This window comes from Alligator mississippiensis, chromosome 4 (assembly GCF_030867095.1).
Source record: "Alligator mississippiensis isolate rAllMis1 chromosome 4, rAllMis1, whole genome shotgun sequence".
Lineage (NCBI taxonomy): Eukaryota > Metazoa > Chordata > Crocodylia > Alligatoridae > Alligator > Alligator mississippiensis.
The window spans coordinates 103211301-103227752 of NC_081827.1; the positions used below are offsets into that span (position 1 = coordinate 103211301).

At 44.5% G+C, this 16452-nt stretch overlaps 2 protein-coding genes across 3 annotated transcripts in view; one reads left to right on the forward strand and one right to left on the reverse strand.

Moving 5' to 3' along the window:
- The window catches only part of SYN3 (synapsin III), a 377511-nt gene that overhangs the window by 193502 nt on the left and 167557 nt on the right, over positions 1 to 16452 (forward strand). The gene's annotated exons all lie outside the window — the stretch shown is intronic.
- Positions 1 to 16452, reverse strand: part of TIMP3 (TIMP metallopeptidase inhibitor 3) — a 57185-nt gene that overhangs the window by 11122 nt on the left and 29611 nt on the right. Inside the window, exon 2 of the mRNA XM_006271668.4 lies at positions 4118 to 4200. Within this exon, the coding sequence (XP_006271730.1) occupies positions 4118 to 4200 (83 nt within the window). The remainder of the gene's footprint in view (positions 1 to 4117; positions 4201 to 16452) is intronic.

Sequence of the window (16452 nt, forward strand, 5' to 3'; positions counted from 1 at the left end):
TTTCATCCTTTTACCTTACTTTAAAGGTGAGCTGCAAGCTGAAGAAAGCCAATTTCCTTTAGGCAGCATGTGCTGAATGCTACTATTTAGCCAGACTAAGAGGGGATTGAGTATGCATACAGAGCGGCAAAATCCAATTTCTGCATTTCCTTTTCAATTCCCTGAAGTCAATCTGGACAGTTCCTAGAATGCAGTGTGATGTCACAACTTACAGAACTGGACCACAGAGTCTGGTCACATCAGGTCAGTGCAGATTTTCTGACAGCAGCTTTATAATACTTTACTTTTCAAGAATTTTAGAACCCGAAAAAGAAAAAATAATAATGGCAAGATTTTTTTGGAATTGCACACCTCTGTACTGAAAAATCTGCCACTGCTGTGTCTGTGATCTGGTCATATGGTCCATCCCAGTCCCTAGGAAGTCTACCTGTAACATCCTGTGATGGACTTGGGGGCATCACAGAAAAATGGGAGCTGGCTAGAGTGAAGTTAGGGGACCAAAAAGGAAATGGCAAGAGAGTTTATTACTACTTCATTTTTTTTGCAAAAATGTTGTTGGTCTAATAAAAGAGATCACCTCGACACTGAGCCCTGATTGCTTATTACTACTTAATGTACTTAAGGACCCGCTCGCCCTGCTTAGCTGGGCCACTCAGCATATGTCAAAGTAAATGGTCTATTTTTTTATTTATAGGTGTAGGAGAATATAAAAGGGACTGGAAAAAACTGACATGTTAACTTTTATTATCAGTGCTACTGACATGTTACTGTGCAGAATCAAATGCATAGTTAGTTTTCTTTCCAGCAGAAGTACAGATGATCTTCAGTGGGGTGACACAGGGAAAGGTATACTGCATCAGCCCATATTCCTCCACAGCATACAAGTGAATACCCTCTTACAGTGAATACTTTCAGCACAGCAGAGAAACAGTGGTGTTTAAAATAAGATACTCAGGTTATCTGTTTATTGAAAGTTATGTCCTCAGGACATTCCAGTTAAGCTGAGCATTGTGATTGCTCTGTATTCCTTCCTGTCCAAGGTCAGGCTAAAATGTGTGATACATGTTTCACCTCCCACAGAACGGCACAGTGTGCCAAAAGAAGCTCATTTGCCAACTTATGATCTGTTTAATTCACTGTTTTTTGTTGGGCCCATGACTTCCTGTCAAAATATTTCTGATCAGCGCTTGCAAAAGAAGGCAATTGTTCTCTTGTCATCTTGGCCTAGATAGGTATGGATCAGTACGTCTGCTCTAAAGTCCCCCACCCTTATAGCACAACCTAATGCAAACAGATCTGGACAAGTTCACACATACTGGCTTTCTTCATTTTTAAAGGTTTTCAGGTTACAGTTAGGTGACTTTTCACAATGGAGTATCTCTCCTCAATTTGTTCACCTTGTCTGTTGTGGCACCTCCGCACCTGTAAGCACGTTCCTTTTCTAATTGACAGCAGAGGTGCTATTGAAGTCTGTTACAGTCTATTTGGCAACCCAGATTCCAGTGAGGAAACTGTTTACTGCTGCCTGAGAGTACACCCCACTGACATCCATCTGCTGACAATGGGGCAAACTGTGTTTTCCCTAGACAGGGAAAGTCCTATTTGACAATGCCGTACAGACTCATGGAAATCTGTGCTTGTCTTGCAGTAGCCAACTCCATCATTGCCAAACCAGGCCACCTTCCTCTATCTGATAGTGGAACAGACATCTCTATTGCCTAAGGTATTCTTCAGGTGCCATTATTTTACAAGATTAGTACTTCCCCAGTTTCTGACTTGGGGAGCAAATGTGGGATCATAGAAGAGTAGGGCTGGAAGGGATCACGACATCATCTAGTCCATTCCCCTGTTCAAAGTCCGATTGTCCCTGACTAAACCATCCCAGTCTAGTGTCTAGGGATGGAGATACCAGAACCTCTATAACTTACTTGTTTCAATGCTCAACTACTCTCACAGTGAGAAAGTTCTTCCTAAACTCCAACCCAAATCACCAACCCAAATGTAAAAACATTCCTCTGCTGCAGCTTGAGACCATTATTCCTAGCCTTGTCCCCTAGAGTCGCAGAGAAAAGTCTGTTTCTATCTTCTTTATAATCTCCCTTCAGGTACTTAAAAGGTGTTATCAAATCTCCAAGCAGTGTTCTCTTCTCCAGACTAAATGGTTCTGGTTCTTTCAGCCCTTCCTTATAAGTCATGTTTCCCAGGCCTCTACTAATTTTTGTCACTCTCCACTGGACTCTGCCCAGTCTGTCCATATCTTTTTTGAAGTATGGGGCCCAAAACTGGACACAGTGTTGTAGATGAGGACTCACCAGTGCTGAAGAGAACGAAATAATCACTTCCCTTGATCTGCAAGAGACGCACAGTTCTCCTGGAGATAAGTACTTGGAGGTTGTCACGAAACAAATAAACCACATTTGTTTCCTCGCTCTCTAATGGTATTTTTGCATAACTCACTCAAGGCTCTTGGCAAGTAACCTCTGACCTTCAGGAATGCCAGACGTGGGACAAACAGTACTGTGTTGCCCTTGCCTATCGGTACTTGAGAAGACAGAAATTAGCTGTGTTATGTCTGATGGGGAAAGTTCATGTTCACTGACTGTTTCATTCCAACAGCAGGTGCCGTCTGCCTGCTTGGAGAGGGAGCATGCAATGGAGGTCTAAATTAGCAGGGGATACTTTACAGTAGGAGAATGAGAATAAGAATCAGATGTGACCTGAGGGAGATGGAGAAAGAATAACATATGAAAACTTGCAACAGGCAGGTGCTGAGCAGTGCTAGCCAAGACTGCAGCGCATTAGCTCGGCAGGCAGGTAGAAAAGCAGGACTGGAATAGCACAAGACGCTGCTAGTGAGGATAAAGGAGTGTTGGCCAAAGGTGGGGAGTGGCTGCCCCATGTATTCCTCCAGCCAGTGTTACAGAACATTGTTCCCATTAATATGCACAATATTCATAATCAGACTTTTTATTTAAAAGCAGAGACAATTATAGAGGTTAAGAAAATATAGAAAGCTGGTACTTTATACCCTCTGAGGTGAAATGCAAAACTTCCACTCAAGGAATTCTGCCAGGGCTGATTTTGGCAACGTTTGTGTTTTTTTGCGATAGTTTATGAAACAGGCTTTATGTCTCCTCCTCGCAGCTTTGTTGCTTAGCTGTAAACTGCCTTATAAAGAGAGTTACTGTGATGAGGCAGGCAAGTGACTGTGTTTTTTTCCCTGAACCTTTAGTTTGTCTAATATGTTTCAGATTTCTGCAATCTATGCCAAGACTTTTTCATTCTCTCTCCTTTTTTTTTTGCCCTCCTTCTTTTAAAGACATAAACCAGTCTTATGACTGGGATGCTGCAGCCAAGAAAAACAATTGGGCTGATTTTTAACATTACATAACAAGAGGTCAGTTCACACACACGCCCAAAGGCCCAAAGCAGCAGGCTACATGCAATCTGTATAGTGACTGTAAGACTCAAGAGGGAGTGACTGGACAACTCTAGGGACTGGTAACTTCGATGCACCTTTTTCATCTCTAAATCACCAGTTCAAAATTAACTTGATAGCTGCAAACTACTTTGTCTTTCTGGGTGGCTGAACCATTTTGTGTGCTGGTTCTACTGAATGCGTACCCACATGGAAAATGCTATCATGCTAATTGGTGTCCTTGGTGTCGGCAAAGAGAACAAGGTAAAAACAAAACCTGAACAACCTCACCTTTGACAGAAAATCCTTCAAAAGGTAGGGCTGTAACTTAAAGATAGTGTTTATGAATCTATGAGTCTCCTAAAGAAACTTGTACTTCCACGGTCTACACTGCATCTGTAGATGACATTTCCATAACTCAGGGTTGCCCATCTAGCATCTTTCACCAGCATAAAAGTTAAGATGAACCCAGATGTTCAGCATTACATGGTTAAGCATGCCCTAATGCCTTTCTTTGTCTCTGTGTGGGTATGACTCTATAAACTTCTGACTACCCTGTTTTCTCATTGATCACAATGGGAGACAAGGATGCTCAGCAACTAGCAGGACTGGACTTTAAAAGCTGCATATGTTGGTGTTCTGGAAGTAATTGAAATGGTCTTGGTGTCTAAATCCAGCCTGAGGTGTCTGCACACATACCTTCATCTGCTTGACGGTGTATCGCATTGTTCCAAAAGGTCCATCTTTCATGAGCTTCTTCCCCACCACTTTGGCCCGGATGACTGTCATGAGAGAAGAAAAGCAAGATGTAATAAAAAGCATGCCCACTGGGAGACTAGAATTCCAGGCTCTCTGGTGGAAAAGCATTTAAGGCATCCTGCTATGACACTAGAAAACATGAGTTCAAAGCCTCACTCTGCTCTATGCTGAAGGTTGCCCCAAATCAACCCAACTTGTAAATTCATACCTGGCCATTCAGACAGGGGAGTCTAAAAGAGCTGGACATGATGCTCCCACATCACTCCATTTTGAGTTGTTTGCTATGGTAACTGAAGTACATTAAGCATACTGGCCTGATGAGCCACTAGGCTCAAGTGGACCTTGGACTTGAATCCAGACAAATTTAGCCTACACCCTGCATTTTAGTAAAGCCACATGGATATATAATTGTGTAAAATAAAAAGAAACCCCATACCCCAACACATCTGAATTTCAGATTGATTGTGTCCAGGGCACTGTTGTTTGTCCATCCATTACATGTATCAAGATTAAGAAATTCAGTTTTGATTCATATGGTTCTCAATGGCCAATGTATGCCTTCTATTTCTTACAAATAAATAAATTGAATCTTCTTTTATAATGGAAGGATCCTGACTCCTTATAATTGATCTGTACTCACTGAGCTAAAGTTAACCCTGGTGTCTATGCCACTGGCTGGGGAGAGAATCTACCAAGAAAGATTTCAACAGCACAACATAGCTATAACCATCCTTGCCAGTTGGTGGGAGACAATATTACCTGAAAAGTGTGCGCGCTTTCTGGGGAGGGGCATAATTAAGAAATATAATTTAGCACATCCCTTCAACAACCTCCACCCTCCACTGTGGGGCTTATATGAACCCTGACTGCAAAAGGGAGTTCTCCTCCTGTAGAGTGAATACCATTAGGATCCATAGTTAAGCACTTGTAAACCTGGTGCAGTGATCAAATACTGACCAGTTAAAATTGTTTGGTGATGTTGGACTTTCATCAAGTAACCATAGATGCTGAAATGCTTGGGTCATTTGTAAGAAATCTGAAGTATACATATATGACAATATGGCCCCTCTGGGTCCAGAGTCTATAGCTGTGTAAAGTGTTTAATACCCGGTTTTCATTTTGCTCTCTTACAAAGAGAGTTGGGAAGCAAGCTGCCTGGAGATCCAGGATAAAGAAATAATGGCGGAGGTCTTTAGTGAGGTGAATCTACCCTGTACACAGGGCAAGTATGAGCTGAGGGCTACCGCTGTAAGGTAGAGGTGTAACAAAGCAGCTGGGTGTCCAGGGTAGGGGGACACACAGGGGAGGTGGCAACTTCTGACTGCTACTATTCTATCAGTGTAATTGGGCTGCTGTGGTAGCAGCTGCTATTTTTCGCACCGTCCCCCAAGTGGGCACTTAGGACAGCTGCCCTGGTCTCCCCACCCTAGTTACGCTACTGCAGGAAGGTCCCATTTCAATCATCAAAACAGAGCTTAACTGGGACCTGAGTGGTGCAAAATCTTTACACTGGACCTAGTAGGATGTTCTTTCTGAATGCTTTAATTAGGGAGAGTGACAGAAGGGCATTCAGCAAGTAACTTTGCTTTTCTAAGTGTATTTATGATATAAAAGTAGAAATGTACTCCACTCCTGGATCTCCCAACAAGTGTAAAGCCTTAGTATGATGCTCTTTGATTGTACAAATATTAGGAACCCTGTTGCAGGCTTGAATCCATAGGATCCCAATGCAGTACATTTTTCATGTGTACTAATATTGACATTATTCTGGCTTCCCATAAGTGTTCTGTCTCAACTGGAGTTACTGTTGTCTAAAACATCACAGAACAATGCCACCATAAGTCCCCATAGTGATGGAGAGCAACACCAAGGTCCTGAAATCAGTTCTGTGGGTCTTTAAGTTGGTTCACAGTTACCTATACTGAAATGTCCTCCAGCTCTTCAATATTTCACACATTTGGCAAATAACTCCCATTGCATCTCCCCTATCTTTTTATTTTCCTTTTGGAAAAGGTTTACAGGTCACCCTCAGTTCTCAGCAAGAGAGCAAAGATTAGACAGAAAGAGAGGCTAGCTGGTATTACTCAGCTAAAGCTTGCTCCTCCCCAACATATTATCCAAGCAACAGAAGTGGTTTAACCTTTACTACAGCAGCACAAAATGAGATTGGAAAGGCTCAATCCTAGGAAATAGAAAGAATACAACTTTGTCTCCTCAACTCCGCCCCCACCCAAAAACCTCAAACCCCAACTCTTATCACAATCAATAATGCAATGATTTTCAAACAGGGTGCTGGGCGATCCTTTTAAGGGTGCCATGGGGAGCTGTGCAGTATTAGCACTGTTAGGTATGCAAACAGCTACACAAGATTCAAAAGATAAACCTAGAGATTTCAAGTAGGAATCCATGGTGTCCAAAGCAGTCTGACTGGTTGTGGTTTCTCTTAGTTCTTTGCAACAGCAGAATTGCTCTGTTAATTTTCCATAGACAAAACACAAGTGAAAGCTAAGAGTTGGCTGAAGGGATCCCTGAGTCTAATGAGGAGTGTCTTGATTGTAAAAAAATATTGAGAACCACTGCAATAATCACTTTAGCATTAAGACAAGTCCAGCTAAAGCCTATGGAAAAGTTTTCATTTTCAGTACAATAAGCCTTCCTTTATAGAGAGCCATTTAAAGTGCTTCAGCTATACTTAAATAATCCCAAGAACACAACATTTTCACAAAGGGAGTGAAGATTTTGACATATTTTCTTAAATAGTTTCCTTTTTTGGACATTCTACAGTGTCTGAGGAAGAGACACTGTACCAGCTCTACAGCTGGTGTGCATCAACATAAGTCCTTTGAAGACAATGAAGCTACACTGATTTATACCAGCCAAAAAGCTGGCCCGATGTTCTCAGGTTTCTGATATGCCGGTAGCCAAAACCAGCCTCATAAATACTGCATTTCTCTTGACCTTGCTAAAGGTCTGGTATTGACTCATTGGACTGGGAGAGGGTTTACTCCCTTCAGAGAAATTCAACACACCCTTTTATCTATATTCCATTCAATGTGTGGATTCCACACATGTTTTTTTTAAACAAAAACTGAAATTGTTATTTTGCTAAGAGGCACAATCCCCTTGACCAAGTTGGGGATTTAAAGGCACAATCATGGTGGGTGGAAGAATGTTAATGGAATTTTGAAATGTAAGCTGTTTTATGACAAATCTTAACAGCTTCCAGGTCTATTAAGTTATGAAGAGACATGCCTCTGAAGTCTGAGTGGGAATGCTACATCTTTCCCCACTGAAGCAATCTCTGACTCAGACTGTGCTAGTTATAACCCATTCTCAGTGAAAAAAGAAAAGAAAAAAAAGAGGATTCTTGACAACTGAAATATGCTGTGATTTCCAGCACAGGCACTAGAAACGTTTGCTCTGATTTTAAGTCCTATACACGCCCCCCAGAGGTCTGAACGACACTTCATGGGGTTGACAGTCAATGCAAAATTTAGGCATGAGTTTGAAAGAGCTTCTCAGTGCAACACGTGTGCGGACAGCGTAAAGTCAGGCATGGCCTGGCATTTAGAAAGTTTTTGTGTCTCAAGTGGTGTCAAGACTGTTCTCCAGTATCAGAAACAGGCTGGAAGTAGAGGGGGAAAAGGTCAATTTAACTGAAAGACAAACACAAATAATCTTTCACTGTGTTGCACCAAGAAAGACTTGAGAACTTCTCTCTCTATTCTGTTTCAAGGACCTTTTTGTTAACATCAGCATGAGAGCCAGACTCTTGTCAAGCAAGATATGGCTATGGAGGTACCAGCAGTGCTGAATAAAAGTGCCAGGGACAAACCCTGTCTGTTAAGTTTGGAGATTAGGTTTTATTTATGCATCTTTTTTGCAAACATTTGTTTGCTTTCTTGTGATCTTGTGATTTCTTGCATTACACTTGTAATGCTACAATAAGATGGACTCATAGGGGAAAAAATTGTATTATTTGAAATCATTCAGTAGTTATAGATCAGATTTAGATACGACCCCCTCCCACCCTGCTTTGGTAAGTATTACAAATTTGGTGAAAAATGCCCTTGAGCAGGGATTGGGCCATACCCAGCCTGTGAAGGGGAGGGGGCATCCCCAGGGTCCTATCACCTGACTTGTTCTGTCTGTTCCCTCCATAACATCTGTTGATGGCTCCACTCTCCCTGCTCGGTTCCTAGGATACCACCAAATGTAACTCTTTCCATTGTTCTTCGCCACTAGAATCAGTGGCAAGGGTAAGCACAGGTGGCTTGGGTACTCTCGGGGGGGAAGATCATCAGCCTGCAGCAGGGTTCAGAGTTGCAAGTGGTGGCCCACAGCGGCAAAGGGTTGCCAACCTCTGCCCTTGAGAATGCTGAATATTGTTAGTTAGGTTGTTTGCTAATTCCATCCATTTTTTTCTGTGAACCCTCAAAAAATCAGAGTACACCAAAAGTTTTCATTAGAATAAACGCCGGGCAGAAAGAATTTCACCTAACATCAGAGATAGTATTTGTGTCCAGTAATGGGAATGAACAAGAGAGGGCCAGGTCAGGTTCTGCTGGGTATTAAGGTATTGTGGGTAAGGACAAGAAATTAATGTTTTCCAAAGAAGACTGAAATAGTTACTGAGGAGACCTTGAAAACAAGGGAAAGATATGCCGTGTCAGAAGGGGAAGATGGAAAGCTGTGATTCCAAGCTGATAACATGTTTAAATGTAAAGATGACAGACAAATTCTTAGGTTCTGACAAAATAAGTGAACATCATTTTTCTTCACATACTTGCCTGTCCCCTTGGCCGTGGCTTAACAAAAAAGCATTTAGAGCAGCATGAAGATTTCATAACATGCTGGCTTTGTTTTTTATAGCAGTCAACACATTTACCAATGAACTAGAGAATTCAGAGCTTGGATCTTTACAAGCCAATGAAAAAAGGGCCTATTTTCAACTAATGCCACAGTTGTGAGCAGGCAGAGTGGTCTGCTAACTAAACGGTCTTTCGTGCCTCCTTTCCGTTGTTCTTAAGGTGGTTATTCCCCAGGATGGTCAGACAGCAACAGTGTCACTGCAACCCCAGAGCTCCCCTGTCAGAGCTACCACTTCAGCCCTCCAGTGAATGGGTCAAGTCATCCTTACTCCAAAGCAGCCAGCCTCCTTCTGTCACCCAAGCAGCAAATCTTACATAGAGTTTCCTGCCCTTCTGCTGGAGAACCTGATCAGCCTGCAAACTCCAAGTCAGTCTAATTCTCCTCCCCAAGCACACAGAAGGGGAAAACAAACCTGTTTGCCAGGAAACAGATGCTGCTCTAATTTAAGTCTATCCATATGTCCTGGAGGCTAAAATCCTGCCCCCAGGGTCAGACTGGTAACTGCAAGATAGGCAGGATGAGAGGGAATGCTCCTGGATGCGAATGGGGCTGCTCTGCAGTTGCTCCTTCAGCCTTACAGTTACATCAGCGTGTATCCCCTGAGGCTAGCCAGCCCATACACCCTCCTGTGTAAGAGCATGCAATGAGTCCTCCCAGAATTCAGGCTCCTAGTGGTGGTGAAGTTTATGTCCTCTATTCAGCCTCATGAAAGAGAAATCCTTTCCTTCCCCTCTCATGTTGCAATCCACCAAACGTATTGCAAGGCACCCCTTCACACCTGGGCAGAGGATACAGAACATGCCACAGAGTGGAAAACTTAAAAATGAAACATATGATGTCTATTTTCCCAATGCATGTTTGAAGGTGTCTTCTCCTGTAGAACCCAAACTCTGCAGCATTTCTGCTGCAAACTTAGTCTGAATTACCTAAGGAAGCACATTTACTCGTGGAGACTCCTATTTTATCAACACGGTGCACACTAACCAGCAAAAGGTGCCATGAACATTCCCCCAAGTTCTCTCCTCCTCCCTGGAGTCCTGTTACAGCCCTGCTATTACTGATGGGAAACTTTATCCCACACAAGTGGTCACCAAAATAGCTGCATATTTTTAAACCACAGTTCCTTTGAAGTGGTGCCTATAAAAATACTCTGAGATGAATGTTTCTCAGTACTTTGGGGTTTCAGGTTGGGTCACTTTGTGGGATTGGAGCGGTTGGCAAGGTCTCATGAGCAATTCATAATTATTTATGTAAAGCTAAATTAGATGGGGCTATAAATCTTCAATAAGATAAGCAGAACAGTCACGCTACGGCTTAAAAAGAACGCAGTGGGCCAATGCTCAAAAAATGTGATGTTAATTTAAAAAAAAACAAAGAACGAAGAGTATTCAGGGAGAGAACCATTTAGTTGTGCTTCTGAATGAATGGTTTAAAATCAGGGTCAGCAATGTGCTGGATTTGACCCTCAGACCCTTTGGATCCAGCTCATGGAGCCATGGCTTCTATGGCATTTGGTGTCAGGGGTCTCTCCCTGTGCCCTGCCACAGTCAGCTGTCTGGGCCTCCAACAGAGGGGGAGTTCTGCCCCTGCCATGCTGCAGCCAGGCAGCGCAGGCTCCAGCAGAGCCGGGGCTGTCTCTATTCCATGCTGCAGCTGAGCTGTGGGGAGAAGCAGCAATGACAGCTTGGAACCTAATGTCTGCCTGTTTCTCATCCAACTTGAGTAATTCCAAACACTGCTCCCCGCCACTGGAAAATGTGGCCGAACCCATGGTTTAAAACACCCCTGCTGTCTCCTAGGACTGTGGAGTTGCCTACATTGTGAATGCCAAAAATATACCAGAGTTTACTTATCTTTGTCCTTTGCGGGGGGGTTTTATTTGGGTAAATTTAGCACTTGGGAAAGCACAGAGCTGATAGCACTGGCTAGCCATGTGCCTAGTGGCCTGCAAGTATCTCCATCACAGCTCATTATTTATAGTTTATTAGCATCTGCAATGTGGTAGGCACTGTGCACAGTTTCTGGCCAAAGGAAGTGACCAAAACTTTCCCTTGACTTGAATGGACACTGGATCCTAAGTAGGATCCAGGGAAGCAAAATCGGAAAGATGTAGAAAGGCTCCAAATATTCTTTCTTCTCTTCAATTAAATAAGTGTGAATCAACTCTAGTCAGGTGTTATTTGACTTATAAATTGGCCATTTTCTAGAGCCAGTGGGATGGGAACCAGAAAACACAAGTCCTGCAAATCAGATTGGATCAGTGAATATCCCCTTCTTAAAGAGCACTGTGCAAGAACAGGAGAAAACTTTCATGGCAGAAGTGGCCAAGGGTGAGATTAAGGCTAACATCATTTGCAAAGCTGGGGAGGCAGTATGATATAGTAGGTCTGTCATATACATATAAGCACCAGTTAGCCTGCACAAATATAGCAGCTCTTGTTCCCATTTGAAAAACAAAAACCCACTATTGCTGCAGTTCAAGTGGAATTTCCATTTGTGGGTAGTAATATTAAAGCCTGGATCTTTTCTTTACAGACCTGCCACTAGATGATGACATTATCACAAATCTGTCATTACATTAGTCAGAGGGAAGTGGTACGCATACAAAAGTAACCAGCATTTTAAATGCTCCATTACTGTTGATCTGCAGAACTCATTGCCACCTGGGTTGCTGACATCTGAAGAACTCTTCTAGTTGTCAGAAACAAAAAGAGATTTTAAAGAGAGACAAACACCCCGTAAGGACTGACATTAACCCAAACCCACTTCATTTGCAACCAAAAGCTGACAAAGATAGCAAACAGCAGGCTTTGCATTTGGGTATCAAGGAGTCCATTTATGAGTGTGTGATTTGGGAATTCTTAAGCAGGAGGTTCTGGTGAAGGCACGTGCTCTGAGAAGCTGAGACTTGCTAGCTGAGTGACTGCTGCCTGTGCCTGACAAAAGCCCTAACAAGGGAGCTGAGCCAGTCCAAATCCAGCAGAGTATAAAAGGAATAACCTGGGAGTGAGCGAACAGGGGTAGCAAACAGGGCAAGGAGTTTGCAGGCAGTTCACTGGTCAGTTCACAAGTCAGTTTGCCCCCCCCCCCCCCAACCCTTTGAGGAGGCAACCTTTCAGCTTGGTATGAGGGAAGCAGGGGAAAAGGGACCTCTTCGGGGGGACAAGGATCAGTAAGCAGGTCAGCTTCCAGGCAGATTTGCTAGGGAAGGTGTTCTTGCAAGAAGGGCAGTAAGAGAGAGGAGACAGATTAAGAGATCCAGGGAAATGGCTGGAGGACGTCGCAATGCTAAAACCACTGCCATTTCCTCTGCTTGCACCTGTGAGGTTTCTGTCCAGACAGGACCGCTCACCATTGAAGCCAGGTCCAGGTTTAGCACTATGGGGGCTGCGGCTTGCAAGTTCTCTCCAGTGACAGCCAGGTGGGGGTTAGGGTTAGGGTGCCTACAATGTGAGCGGTACTGCCTGATGGTGTCTCTCAGGGAGCGGGCAAGAGAGCTACAGGAGGAGGTGGTGAGGCTCTGAAGCATCCTCCGCCCTGAGTTCATCGAGTCAATGCTGGAGGGAGACCTCTGGGACTGTGGAGGAAGCACTTGCAGAGGCAGCACTAGAGAAGGGAGAGGACATGGACTCCTAGGAAGGTGGAAGCTGGAAGCTTGTGACCTCTGGCAGCAAACAGAAATCTTCATCTCCGCCTGCAGCAATTCATCTGGAGAACAGATATGGAGCCCTAGCAACAGAGGGGGAAAAGCACGTTCCATTGGTGGAGGAGGACAGGACAGGCCTCCCCAAGGTGGGAAGGATTTAGACCACCACCACAGATGATGATGGTTGGAGGCTCCCTTCTGCAGAGGACAGAGGTGTCCATCTGCCGGCCTGAGCTGTTGCCCCAGGAAGTCTGCTGCTCACCTGGGGCCTGGATCCAAGATGTCACAGATGGATTACTGAGACTCATCTGGCCCTCTGACTACTACCTTGTGCTGCTCATCCATGTGGGAACCAATGATACTTCCAGAGGAGATCATGAGCAGATCAAAAGTGACTACAGGACTCTGGGTGCAAGGGTGAAGGGGACAGGGTCTCAGGTGGGGCTCCTTGATCCTTCTAGTCAAGGAAAAGGGCTCAGGCAGGAGTGGGCGCATCCTGCATAGCTGTGCAGGTGGTGTCACCAGCAGGGCTTAGGCTTCTTTGACCATGGAATGATGTTCCAAGAAGAAGGATTGCTAGGAAGAGATGAGATCCACCCGATTAAGAGAGGGAAGAGCATCTTCACAGACAGGCTTGCTAACCTAATGAGGGCTTTAAACTAGGTTCGCTGGGGGATGGAGACAAAAGCCCTGAGGTAAGTGGGGAAGTGGGTGACCTGGAGGAAGAGCAAACAGGAGTGGGCAACAGGGAAGGTGTTCTCATTCTTCCTGAGAAATCAGGGCAATCAGCTAGTTACCTCAGGTGTCTGTACATGAATGCACGGAGCCTGGGAAACGAGCAGAAAGAATTGGAAGTCCTCGCAGTCACGGCACTATGATGTAAGTGGAATAACAGAGACTTGGTGGGAGCTCACATGACTGTCGCAGTGCATCCATGAGCACTGTCATGGATACGTATAACCTGTTCAGGAAGGACAGCTGGAAGGGAAGAGGAAGAGGAGGAGGAGTTGCACTATATGTAAAAAAGCCCTATGATTGCTCAGAGCTCCAGTATGAAGCTGGAGCTAGGCCTGTTGAGAGTCTCTGGGTTAGTCAGAGGGGAGAACAAGGGTGATGTCATGGTGGGGGTCTGCTATAGACTACCAGACCAGGAGTAAGTGGTGGAAAGCAACACGCTTTCTTCAAACAGCTAGCTAAAGTTTCCCAATCACAGGCTGTGGTTCTCATGGAGGATTTCAATCACCCTGACATCTCTTGGGAGGGCAATACAGCAGTGCACAAGCAATCCAGGAAGTTTTTGGAGAGCATTGGGGACAACTGCCTGGTGCAAGTGCTGGAGAAGCCAACTAGGGGACATGCTCTTCTTGCCCTGCTGCTCACAAACAGGGAAGAATTGGTGGGAATGTAATAGTAGATAGTAACTTGGGCAGCAGTGACCACAGGATGATTGAGTTCAGGATCCTGAGGAAAAGAAGGAAGGAGAGTAGGACCCTGGACTTCAGAAAAGCAGACTTTGACTTGTTCAGGGAACTCATGGACAGGATCCCCTGGGAAGCAAGTCTGAGGGGGAGAGGCATCCAGGAGAGCCAGGTGTACTTTAAAGAAGCCTTACTGAGAGTGCAGGAACAAACCATCCCAATGTGTAAGAAGACTAACAAGCATGGCAAAAGACTAGCTTGGCTTAGCAGGGAACTCTTTAATAAGCTAAATCATAAAAAGGAAGCTTATAAGTGGAAACTTGGACAAACAACTAGGGAGGAGTATAAGAGAATTGCTTGGGCATACAGGGATGAAGTCAGGAAGGCCAAAACGCAACTGGAGTTGAAGCTAGCAAGAGATATGAAGGATAATAAGAAGGGTTTCTACAACTGTGTCAGTAACAAGAGGAAGATCAGGGAAAGTGTGGGTCCTTTACTGAATGGAGGAGACAACCTAGTGACAGAGGATGCAGCTGAAGTGCTCAATGCCCTTTTCACCTCAGTCTTCACAGGCAAGGTCAGCTCCTAGACTACAGCACCTGGCAACACAGTTTGGGGAGAAGGTGAGCAGCCAACTGTGATGAAAAAACAGATTAGAAACTGTTTAGAAAACCAGGACATGGGGCCAGACAGGATGCACCCGAGGGTGCTGAGAGTTGGCTGATATGATTGTGGAGCCATTAGCCATCATCTTAGAAAACTCATGGCAATTGGGAGAGGTCCCAGACGATTAAAAAAGGGCAAGTATACTGGCCATATTTAAGAAAGGAAAGAGGGAGGATCTAGGGAACTACAGACCGGTCAACCTCAGCTCAATCACTGGAAAAATAATGGAGTGTATCCTCAAGGAACCCATTTGTAAGCACTTGAAGGAGAAGAAGGTGATTAGGAATCATCAGCATAGATTCACCAAGGGCAAGTCATGCCTGACCAACCTTGCGTGCCTTCTATGATAAGATGACTGACCCTGTGGATGCAGGGAGACCAGTGGATGCGGTATACCTTGATTTTCACAAGGCTTTTGCTGTGGTCTCCCACAACATTCATGTAGGCAAGCTAAGGAAGTATGTGTTGGTTGAATGGATAGAAAATTGGCTGTATCATCAGGCTTAGAGGGTAGTAGTCAATGGCTCAATGTCTGGTTGGCAGCTAATATCAAGAGGAGTGCCCCAGGGGTGGGTCCTGGGGCCGGTTTTGTTCAATATCTTCATCAACAACCTGGAAGATAGCATATAGTGCACCCTCAGCAAGTTTGCAGATTACACCAAGCTGAGGGAGCAGTAGATATGCTAGAGGGTAGGAGTAGGATTCAGAAAGACCTAGACAAATTGGAGGATTGGGCCAAAAGAAATCTCATGAAGTTCAACAAGGACAAGTGCAAAGTCCTGCACTTACGACAGAACAATCCCATGCACTGGTACAAGCTGGGGGCTGACTGGCTGGGCAGCAGCTCTGCAGAAAGAGACCTGGGGGTTACAGCAAACAGTAAGCTGAATAAGAGTCAAAAGTGTGCCCTTGATGCCAAGAAGGCTAACACCATACTTGGCTGCATTGGTAGGAGTACATTGCTAGCAGGTCAAGGGAAGTGATTATTCCCCTCTATTCAGCACTGGTGAGGCCACATCTGGAGTACTGTGTCCAGTTTTGGGCCCTGCACTACAGAAAGGATGTGGACAAATTGGAGAGAGTCCAGCAAAGGGCAATGAAAATGGTTAGGGGGCTGGGGCACGTGACTTATAAAGAAAGGCTGAGGGAACTGGGCTTATTTTGTCTAGAGAAGAGAAAACCGAGAGGGTGTTTAATAGCAGCCTTCAACTACCTTAAGGATAGGTCCAAAAAGGATGGAGCTAGACTGTTCTCAGTTGCAGCAGGGAAGTTTAGGTTAGAAATTAGGAAGAACTTTCTCACTAGAAGGGTAGTGAAGCAGTGGAACAGATTACCCAGAGAGGTTGTGGACTCTCCATCCTTGAAGGTTTTTAAGACCTGGCTATACAAAGTCTTGGCTGGGATGATCTAGTTGAGGATGGTCCTGCTTTGAGTAGGGAGTTGGATTAGATGACCTCTTGAGGTCCCTTCCAACCCTCATTTTCTATGATTCTATGGTTCTCCAAAGGGAAACTCTTTCTGCTTCTAAAGAACTGAGAACGCAGGGTAATTTATAGGTAAAGAGAGGAAGGAAATAAATCCTATTCCCAGTCGCTGTAATATAGAAAGTGCAAAAAAACACCCTGCTGAGCAATCAGTCCTGTGAGAGAAAATGGTGATAAGAAAAACGGAGG